We start from the raw sequence: 11,716 nt of genomic DNA, 5'->3' as shown, positions 1-11,716 counted from the left end.
CGCTAAAAATAAATGAAAGTTTTGCGAAATTCATCCAAAGACTGAAATTTTCTTTTTTACAAGACTTTTTTGCATTTAATAAAAGTAATAATACTTAATTCCAAAAGCAAATACAGCTTATTCGATGCCTGATACTCATAAAATTTTATATGGACTAGAAACTTATTGCAAAACTTTCTTTGGACCAATAAGAAAAATGGAATATTGGTCTTCGGAATAGTAGTTGAAAAAGTTTTTGGTACAGACTATTGATCATACTTTTTTATGCCCAATAATAGGATTGTGTACAAAATATTCTTGAGATACACAATGTATAAAAATCAAAAGTTTACATGGAATACAATATAATTCATGATAATATGAAATACGAGTTGAGACTGATATATTTTACACACAATCATGACAATACATGAGAACACATATATTACATTTATATACAGGCTATAATAAACTGTTTAAGTTTCTTATGATTTTATGATTTAAAAAATATGCCTTAAATATTTAATTCATTGATATTTCTAACAGATAATATCATCTGAATAAGTTAGTACTACATGTACTATACAGATGAATTTTTCCTAATATATTTATAAATATTCTTTTCTTTAATTCGATCATACATTTCACCTTAGTTTTAATGTTATAGATGATGATTGTTCAAGTACAAAAAATGTATAACTCAACGGACTTCATTGTTCAAGGTGGCACATTATATTTATACCAAATTTTTGTACCTTTTTGTACTTGTCTATGTACAATGTATATTTCTTATTTAAACAAATCCATTCTTTTTTGTAGGTCTATGACCACTGATTAGTATATTGTGTGCTCATACTTATTTAATATTCTTATCAAATAAATTGCTATCCTAACAATTTCTTATAATCAAAAAGTCTAAAGAATAATGATTAATGATTAGCTTTGATGTATTTGAAACAATTGTGACTGCATCATATTAGCAATGCAAGTTTTTATTCATACGTTGCTATATTATGATATAAGAAAGAAAGTTACAACTAATATGTATATAAATAATATCAAATAAATCATGTGTACGAGTTGGTTGAGTACGAATTGTCGTGTACCCTTTAACCACACTCAGAATCCTGTACGAAGCCCTATTAATTTTTCTTTTTGAAAAAAATAACATAAGCTACCTAACCTTGAACCAGTGACTAATGAAAAGGTCACCATATGGCCTTCAAAAATGAGCAAAGCCCATACGGCATTGTCAGCTGTAAAAGGCACCGAAATGACAAATGTGAAACAATTCAAACAAGTAAACCAACAGCCTAATTTATGTACAAAAAATGAGCAAAAAACAAATCACATCAACAAATGGCAAACACTGAATTACAGGCTCCTGACAGCATGGACAGGCACAACCATACAGAATGTGGCGCAGTTAAACATGTTAGCATGATCTCAATCCTCCCCTAACCACGGACAGTGGTGTAACAGTACAACATAAGAACACTACCCACACCAATCAACAGCCGTCTGTAAGAAACAATAATCAAAGTCATACACTTTTTTAATGCACATTAAAATGGCTAATCAAATTTGCTGCATTGTATTTATGTCTTGCATTTGTGGAATATAAATTAAAATCAAGGTTCATCATGTTTATTACATTTATCATGTATATATTATATATATTTGCAGATAAGTTTGGATCTTGTAAGATTAAACATCCCTCTAGTTGAGGACATTCAGCAAATATGGGTTGATTGTTAACTTAAGGGAAGGCAGTATGTAGAGTTGAATCCACTATGGCAGAAGCATCAAGCTCCTCAAGCTACGGTGCTGTAGATGATTTATCTTTGCCTATTCCACAGTCTCCACATTTAGAGAGAGTTCATATAAGGGAGAGAAGCAACAGTGAAAATGACCTAACTGCTGGTTCACCACAAAATCTATCATTCCTAGATGTTAGTACAAGAGCAGTTGATTTGTCGAAGGACCCAACAATAAAAGTGACCTGGGATATTAAGGAAGATGTGAGTGCAGATGATTGGATAGGTTTATATTCTTCAGGTATGTCTCAATAACATGTACAGGTAGATATCTGGCTTTTAATTTCTATGCCCCTGCAGTTGTAGCGTAGCTTTACCCTTGTCTAAGTTGGTTACTGTTCTATAACTTTAGTTTGCCTCACCAAAATGTTATGAAACTTAAAAACAATGTTTATTACCACAAAAGATGTGGTAGTGGTATGAGTGCCAATGAGACAACTCTCCATAAAATACACTTGTTCTTATGCAGAATAGCAGTGTTAAAACATACAGTTTGCTTTTAAGCTTAGATTCATTTGATTTTTTTGTTATACTCTTTTGAATATCTATCTTTACATATAGTAGATGTATAAGATACTTTACCACATAACTACAAGTTCTATCACCTCAAATTCATTAACAATAACTCTTGTTTCATTAGGCCAAATAAAATAGTATTTGTGGTTCCAGTTACACACACACAAAAAAGATCAGGTAGGTACATGTATGATGTAGGTCGACTCATGTAGGTAGAGATTTTGTTTTCTTTTATGTTTTTTTTACATTGAGTCTATGGAAGCCATTCTGACTTTAAAAGTGCTTAATGAAAAGTGACAAAAAAAATCTTAAGGGTAGACCATTATTAAGACTAAAAAGAAGGGAAGGTAGGGTAACTGGAACCACACATATATTTTTATTTGGCTTTACAAAGCCTCAAAGTAACTCACTTTTATTAACATCTAAAAGTTTGAATTTAATTAATATAAACTAAAGAACACTGAACAGCAGTAAATATCATAGTCATTATACATATTCTACCCTCATAACATACATGTACTCACCTTTTCATCACCAATTTGTTAAAATATTGGAGATGGGAAGGTAATTATGAGATTTGTTTTCATAAAATACATTTGTAGCTGTAACAAATAAACAAAACTCAGATGAATTCTACACTTGTTCTATGCTTACATGTGATCATTATCTTTTATTATTAGGAGAGACAGACAAGTCTCAGTTTTGGGACAGTAAAGGTCGAGGAGGAAATGGAGGACAAACTGGAGAACTCCCTTGGGATCTACATGATGTAATGTACAAATTTACAGAAGGTGAGCAGGTCTACTGTTTTATATAAATAGGAGGAATGGTTAGGATACTGAAGATAGGATGCAGAAATGATAGTTTGGCATGTGTATGATCAGTATTTACTTGAGAATTTACATTCAATGTTTAAAAGATATTTTTTACTAAGTTGGAAAAATAAAGTTTGACTTGGTTTATAATATGAGGAATGCTGCCTGGGTGTCAAACATTTCTATAGAATATGATGGATGAGTGTTTACCAGCTAGTGGCATATTAAAATACATATATATTTATGATGAGAACAAAGTGATGTTACACTTACAGATATTGATGAAAATTGAGATAATAGACTAACTTGACTAGTCAGTTAGTAAAACACCACTTGAAAGTGAGTCAGGGATACTTCTTGTAAAAGTAATCTTTATTTATTTGAAGAAGTAAATAATAATATACTTATATAAATTAATTCTATTCGAGCAAAGAAGTCCTAAGAATTTAAGAAAAGAAGATAGGATGTCCAAGGGACATAACTAAGCCAAAAAATTATTTACCCATACAAGTAAATAAAATACACTTGTACATGTTGTATAAGTATCCTTTAAATTTACTTATATAAGTATATAAATATTTAATTCATCAAGTAAACAAAAATTACTTGTACAAGTAGTACCCCTGACTAAAGGATTATTATCTTGGTCAACATTTTATCAATACTAATAGTAAGGGGTATCCTTTTGTGAGTCTGTTCACAAACAAATACACTGTATTTTGCTATGATTTCCAAATTATTCTAAAAGATTTAAAGGTGTTTTTTATGCCCCACCTACAAAAGTAGAGGGGCATTATGTTTTCTGGTCTGTGCCTCCGTCCATCTGTGCATCCGTTCGTCCGTTCGCTTCAGGTTAAAGTTTTTGGTCAAGGTAGTTTTTGTAGAAGTTGAAGTCCAATCAACTTGAAACTTAGTACACATGTTCCCCATGATATGATCTTTCTAATTTTAATGCCAAATTATAGTTTTTACCCCAATTTCATGGTCCACTGAACATAGAAAATGAAAGTGCGAAGTTCAGGTTAAAGTTTTTGGTCAAGGTAGTTTTTGATGAAGTTAAAGTTACATCAACTTGAAACTTAGTACACATGTTCCCTATGATATGATCTTTCTAATTATAATTCCAAATTATAATTTTGACCCCAATTTCACGGTCCACTGAACATAGAAAATGATAGTGCGAGTGGGGCATCCGTGTACTATGGACACATTCTTGTTTTCAGTATAAGTTAAGAAAAATCCTGCCTATCTACCTTTTTATCAAAGCCAGTAACAAATTAAAAGCTCAAATTAGAGAAATTTATTTAATACAATTCTGCTATTTATATAACCTATCTGCATTATATTTACAGATAAGACCAAAGTGTGTTTCAAGTACTATATTGGTAATACAAGTCAGATAGTAGCCACTAGTCCATCTGTGACAGTCATCAATAGTAAAACAGGAAAGGTAGGCATATTCTATTATCACTCTTGATGGGGGTTCCTATAGATTGTACATTTTGAAGGTAAAGTTGGCTAGCAAGTGTGGCTAGCAAAACTATTGCTGAAATACCCGAAAAGAAGATATGTATCAATGGTGGATGTCTGCATCACTCATAAAAGAAAAACCAAAAGAGGGATTAAGCCTTGTATTCAGATTAGGAGGATATTATAAAGTTGAAACAATTCTTGTATAGACACACCTAAAGTATTTTTTGAGTCTGAAAGGAAAAGCAAAAACTGGATTCCTTATAATTTATGGTAAATCAATTTTCATTTATTTCTTGGTCATAAGTGAACCGCTAAGTTAAAATTCAAAGAAGAAAACAAATTTTGTGTGATCATTGTACAAAACCATTAAATCAGATATCCATGAATATATAATTTTTTATCAGCCTACCAATATAAATGAATCCACAGTAGTAGAACAAGTAAGATTGTTTTATAGCAATTGGGTATTAAAAAGTTTTATGTTGTAGTATTATAATTCTGCAGTTTAAAAAATCATAACATTTAACTGAAAGAGTGTTTCTGATTGTTGTAATTAAACTCATATAATCTATTAGTTTACTTTTAAAATGTTATCATGTCTCTGGTTTTGTGTCATGTCTGATTGGCATGTTTTCATTGGATGGTTTAAGATAGATTTTACAACCTTGAGGAACGCAGAAAATTGTTAATAGTATTTAAAAAGACTTCATGAAACTTTTTAACTGAAAATTTCTTTTTTAAAAATCCCTTGTGTTATATAATTCAATGTAATTTACATGACTACGGCAAGAGGTAAAGTGTGAGCCAGTTCACAGGTTAATCAACAGTAAATGTACATTTCATGAAAATTTCAGAAAACAGTATAGATGAATGATTTTTATTACAGTAAAAATATATAGTCCTGTAGAACGCTCATGTCATGAAAGCTGAAATTATTAACTGAATGGTCAAATTTAAACCAATTAATGTAATAAAAGCAATAAAAATAATGGTGGCTGGTGGATTGTCAGGTAAACCATTGCTCAGGAATAAACCCCATACAAGACCAAGGGGGCTAATCTGTTATGAATAAAGGCAACAGTAGTATACTGCTGTTCAAAACTCGTAAATCGATGGACAAAAAACAAAATCGGGGTAACAAACTAAAACTGAGGGAAACGCATTAAATATAAGAGGAGAACAACAACACAACATTAAAATGTAACACACACAGAAACGGACTTAGCATTAGGGTGCTATAAACAGTTTCGTATAAAAAACTAGGGGTTATTCCCCGACTAAAAATAACCTTGGAGGGAAACCCCTGTTTATTTACTCAATTGGTGAAAAAGTATTATGTTTTTTGTATGATTGTAAAAATTAGCTTTGAATTAAAACAGGTTGAATGATTGAAATAATTTAAAAAATTATATTAACTTTACATGTTTTGAGGGGAGACAACACTGTAAACATCCTGTTTTTTTTGGCAGTGAAAATTGAAAACTTATTTGCAGCTACTGTAGCTCTTTTCGGAGCAGGAAACCGTACCCTGAAACAAGATTTTTTTGAAAGGCCAGGTAAATCCCTACAAATTTCATACAGTTTTGATTATGTAAAATGTGCATGGATCATGTCTTCATGGGTGTGCACATGACCTGGTTTCAAGTTTTTTATGTTCAAATTAGACCTTTTTTCCCCCATGTTCATTGGATGGAATATTTTTAATATATTAAAAGTACACATTATTTTTATTTCATTATAAACTAGAGAACATTCTGATTCCAGTGATATCTAGTTTTATACAAGTATCTTTATTAATCAGTCCACCACTAAGGGTCACTTATGCATGGTCCCTCAAAATGTGACGTCATAGAAAAAAACTGTTGAATGCACCCTTAGCCAAAAACCGATGAGAATAACACTTATAACATCAAAACCAAATACATGAATTTAGGATAGAAAAGTATCATGACACGTCTTATAGTAATGTAAATTCACATTACTTTTTTATACGACCCCAAAAAAATTTTGGGATCGTATAATGGTATGATTTCGTCCTCTGCGTCGTCCGAAGACACATTGGTTTCCGGATAATAACTTCAGTTTAAGTGAATAGATCTTCATAAAATTTTTTTCAGAAGGTTCAATACCACAAAAGGAAGGTTGGGATTGATTTTGGGGATGATGGTCCCAACTGATTAGGAATTAGGGGCCCAAAAGGGGCCCAAAACAAGCATTTTTCTAGTTTCAGGATAATAACTTGTGTAGAAGTATTTCAATTGCTCTGAAATCATACCGTAATGTGTAAAACCACAAGTAGAAGGTTTGGATTCATTTTAGGGGTTATGGGGCCAAAGTTTAGAAATTAAGGGACAAAAAGGGGTCAAAACAAGCATTTTTCTAGTTTCAAGACAATAACTTATGTGTAATTATATGGATCTCTCTGAAATTGTACCACAATGTACCATATAACAAAGGGGAGGCTGGGATTAAGTTTTGGGTTAATTGTTTAAAATATGTAGGAATTAGGGGCCAAAAAAGGGCCAAAAAGAAGCATGTTTCTAGTTTCCAAACAATCATGACAATAACTTGTGTTTAAGTGTATGGTTGTACTACAAGGTTCAATACTGCAATGGAAAGCATGGGATTGAGTTTAAGGATTATTGCTCCAAGGAGGTTTCAAAAAGTTGGGTGGGGGGATTTTTTTTGTTTACCATTTTTTGAAGGGCTTCCTTTTTTTTTCAAATTTTCAAATTTAGAATTTTGAAAAGTTTCAAGAAGAAATCTTCAATTGCACAGTATTGTGCAATAGATTTGTTAGATCTTTGACCACATTAATTTGTGACAAAAACCTATATTATGTCAAAAATTTGATCACAATCCAAATTCAGACAGAATCAAGCTTGAATATTGTGACCAAATTTGCCCCAATTGTTCAGGGTTCAACCACTGGGGTCGTATAAAGCTGCGCCCTGCGGAGCACCTGGTTAAAGTTTTAAGCCCCACCTAGGGGCATTATTTGGGTCTCTGTGTCAGTTCGTTCGTCTATCTGTCCTGCTTCAGGTTAAAGTTTTTACGGTCAAAGTAGATTTTGGGTAAAGATTGCATAAAATGCAATCAAATTCTTATGTTACTGTCTTGATATCTAAATCTTCCAAGGCTTATCACTACCCTATTGATACACAAAATATAGTGCATTGATCATAACATTCTATACATCCAATCCATGAACAGTTACAGAAATTTATCAATGTAAATAAATGCTCAGATATTCAAGTCACAAAACCATGTTACACCTTTTGCCAGATGCAGGAATCTTATATCTGTTCTAAAAATTTAAATGATGCCATTGTTAAAGTCATCTTTAAAAATTGGAGCTATCTCCCATTGTCTAGAATTTTAGTTGAATCAACTGCAACTAATGCTTTATTGACAATGTAATATTTAATTTTACTTTGCACTGATAAATTAATGCAATCTTTACCCTTCAGTGCTTACAAGCACTTTGATTTATGAAATTGAAATCCAATCAACTTGAAACTTAGTACACATGTTATCTATGTTATGATCCTTCTAACTTTAATGCCAAATTAGAGTTTCAACCTAATTTTATGGTCCACTGAATATAGAAAATGACAGTGGGAATGGACACATTCTTGTTTCAAGAGTTAAACATTTCAGCAAATATATATATTTTCTCTACAGTGTCAATAAGCTGGCTAAACCTGTCGTCTCCCTGGGAGATGTAAAACATAAATGGAAATAAGACTTTCTGCTGGATGAGTCTCACATCGGTATAAATTTATACATCCTTAATTCTCAGTAGATACATGAAGATTCCTCTCAGGTTTAATTCTTTTACATGTGGATGAAATAAACAACACATTAACTAGGTAGCAAATTTTTAACATCCTTCCTGGCTTTTATTCAAAATTGAGATTCAGTAGGAATAAGTGTACCCGTTTTAGTTTAATGGAATTAAGAGAAAAGACTGAATTGATTCATTGATAAAAGATTGAAAAATGGGAATTTGAACTGCACAAAAAAATCATGTTATTTTTTAAACTGATTATTATGATGAAAGTAACAGATAACAGCACTTTCTCGACATAATTTTGAAGAAATTTATTATGAAGATGAATATGATGGATGGTTGCTTAACGTCCAGCGGCATATTAATATGTATATTTAGGATGAGAACATGTTAATTTAATATAAATATCGACTCTGATGTGCACTAGACCACAGTGAGCCAGATTTTTAATGTGATAGTTCACAAGGTAACAGTCTGCAGGAAGACATATCACCTTACCAGGCACATTATTCTGACTTTCAGCTGACTAGTCTTTGCTCTTAATCCTTAAATCTGCATGCTTAGCAGAGATGCAGCAAATTTTCAAGCCTTTAAACCTTGTTTGACCCTGCCGTAATTTCAACCCATGACCTCCTGCAATCGAGACGAAAACACTACCATGAGAGCATAGAGGCATTTATATAAACAAGATATTTCATTAAGATTGATTGTGGCATTTTTTATGCAATATATTCTGAAGTTTCCATGTTACAGCAAGAAACTGTTCAAATTTTACAATTAAAGAACTTGTAAAAATCAGATAAACTGTCTACATTATTACAGCATGTTAAAACGTGCCTTCAGGTCTTAAACATCCACTTTATTGAAATGATAGAGAGATAAATTAAATAGAGACTATGAAAGAAGAAACATGATAGCTGGCTAAAACATGAAATTATTAAGTTAACTCCAGTGTTCACATGCAATACTTCAGGCAAAGTTTTAGGAGAATAGAATTTGGTTTGAATTCATTATCATAAAAACAAATGTAAGCTTAAGCCTCAAAGACATTCATTATAATATATTATATCATGAATATGAAACATTTTAGCCCCTATTTTTTGTTGTGTAACACAATGAATTGAAAACAAACATGGTATGAGTGTTTCTTTTGAGGTGCTGACCAAGTGTTGTTATTTTGTAACTGATTGTCATTTTCTACAATTTCAATAAATTTATTGGTAATTTCTGTAATTATTACAATGGTCTTCTGCTTTTGATTAAATTACAGGGCCAGTATTCATGGTACATGTATTATACTGAATTTGGCCTCAATCATTATAGGGTATCTGTTATGATTTTAAATTATTTTTACATGATTTTCAAAAACAAAGTAGAATCAAGAGAGCGAAGAAGGGCCTGGGGAATCTCTAGTTTATTGATCGAAAAATTTCAGTCCCTTTATTTTATACTGTAAGAAAAATGTGTTTTATATCCCGGTGTGGTTGTATGACAATCACTTTTACAAATTAAGACTGATTTATCCCTCATTATGTTTTTTCAGAGATTCGTCATAAAATTTTGATGAATTTCAGTGAAATGTGACAATGCAAAGTATTGAAAATAAAATCAATGCCACTAAAAAGCATTTGTATTTTCTAGAAATTTGCCTGAATTTATAAAATATTAACTAGAAAAACTGATCAATCCTGACAATACAAATGTTAAACAGATAAGAATCAATCCCATATATTTGTGCAGATTACCTCTATGTGATATCATTAACTGTAACAGTGTGAATTTAAATGTAATTTGCTGTACTAGTGCTTCAGGGGATCACAGTAATTTATTGTCATGTTGTTTGATCTTCATTGCGGTTTGTCAATGAGGTGTAAAAACGTTTCACATGACTGATCGTTAAAACGCCATGGCCTTGTGCATGTTGGCCAAAAGTAGTGAGGACAATTTTTATTATTGTCTGTCCATGTAGAGTTTGATTTAATGGAATTCTATATATAGATTTTTGGAATAATTTGAATGAAACAATTGTGTGGGTGTCTGATGTGACAGGTAAGACAATTGATGTTCACATAATATATACAAACAAACACTTGCAAATGGTGTTTTGATGAAATTTTGAAAGAGAAAGTGACCTTGCAAGTTTGTCTTATTCTTTATAAAATCCTATTCTATACATGTCTACTTAAATTGCCATTAGATACACTATATTTTTCTGACCTGACTAATATTGTAAGTCTAATATCATATGTGAATTTACTTTTCTACTGATTACGGTTTATAAAGGGAGTAGGATTTAATATCCCCCTCCCCCACACATTTTGTTAATGTGCCACTTCATTTGGGAGTTACATATTGGTGTTTGTGTCCTCAAAAGATATTGGTGCTATCAACATATCTTTGGTATTCTCTGTTAAATTTATTAATACCTTGTCCATGTTGTCTAGAATCAAGTCCATAAGAAGTTACGACAGTAACAACTATTATGGACACTAGTCGTAGGACCTTGTTTTTTTGTGTTGTTGGGCTCCTGTTTTGTTTATAAATCTCTACTTTCATTTTATACATTAATGAAGACTAGGAGCAATTGGTAATTGAATTTTCTTTTTCTTATTCTTTTTATTTCAATCATCATGACCAAGGGATTCACAATGTAAAATTTTGTAATTGAGTTTGACAGTTTCACTCTTAAATTTCTAAGATATTGCTGCTTTGACTATGTTGAACTGAATAAATAAAATTGTAAAAATGCTGATGTATTTCACACAGAATTATTTGAGGTTAAAATGAATTTCTTTAGAATTATAAATGTGAAGATATTTTTTTTAAATGTTGCTAAATGATTGTTTATTACCTACTATACACTTTAATCTAGTGTATTATACTCCAGGTGAACTGAAGTATATGCATATATATGTGAGGTAAGAAAAGACTATAATATACAAAACCAGTATAAAACAGGGAAGGAAAATAACAGCAGATTGAACCAGTATGTTGCTGATATAAGAAAAAGGGATTGATTTATACAACTTTGTAATTTAAGTGTCAATTCATTTATAAACAAGAGAGAAATACTACTGTAAATTCAGAAATTATTGCGTTCATTTATTATTGCGATTTTGTCAATTTTAAATTAAATGCGATTTTAATTATTACGATTTTGAGAAAAGTCATGCTTAATTCAGTTCAGATATTACAAAATGCGAGTTTTAATTATTGCGTTTACAACTCTGTCGCATTATTCGCAATAATAAAAACCTCGCAATAATTTCTGAATTTACAGTATTCTGATATTAACAGTTATATAGTGAACTACAGGGAATGTA

At 31.3% G+C, this 11,716-nt stretch overlaps 1 protein-coding gene across 2 annotated transcripts in view; it reads left to right on the top strand.

The window, feature by feature from the left end:
* The window catches only part of LOC139513334 (E3 ubiquitin-protein ligase HECW2-like), a 46,655-nt gene that overhangs the window by 1,048 nt on the left and 33,891 nt on the right, over window positions 1–11,716 (top strand). Inside the window, exons 2-4 of one of the 2 annotated variants that reach the window (XM_071301730.1) lie at window positions 1,666–2,037; window positions 2,993–3,103; window positions 4,480–4,577. In XM_071301730.1, coding sequence (XP_071157831.1) covers window positions 1,773–2,037; window positions 2,993–3,103; window positions 4,480–4,577 — 474 coding nt within the window. In that variant the 5' untranslated portion in view covers window positions 1,666–1,772. Of the gene's footprint in view, window positions 1–1,665; window positions 2,038–2,992; window positions 3,104–4,479; window positions 4,578–10,121; window positions 10,443–11,716 lie in introns of those variants that run through there. The other variant, XM_071301731.1, reaches the window with a different exon arrangement.

This window comes from Mytilus edulis, chromosome 2 (assembly GCF_963676685.1).
Source record: "Mytilus edulis chromosome 2, xbMytEdul2.2, whole genome shotgun sequence".
Classification (NCBI taxonomy): Eukaryota; Metazoa; Mollusca; class Bivalvia; order Mytilida; family Mytilidae; genus Mytilus; species Mytilus edulis.
The sequence above is the reverse complement of the archived record's forward strand: the minus strand, read 5'-3'. Positions and strand labels throughout refer to the sequence as shown.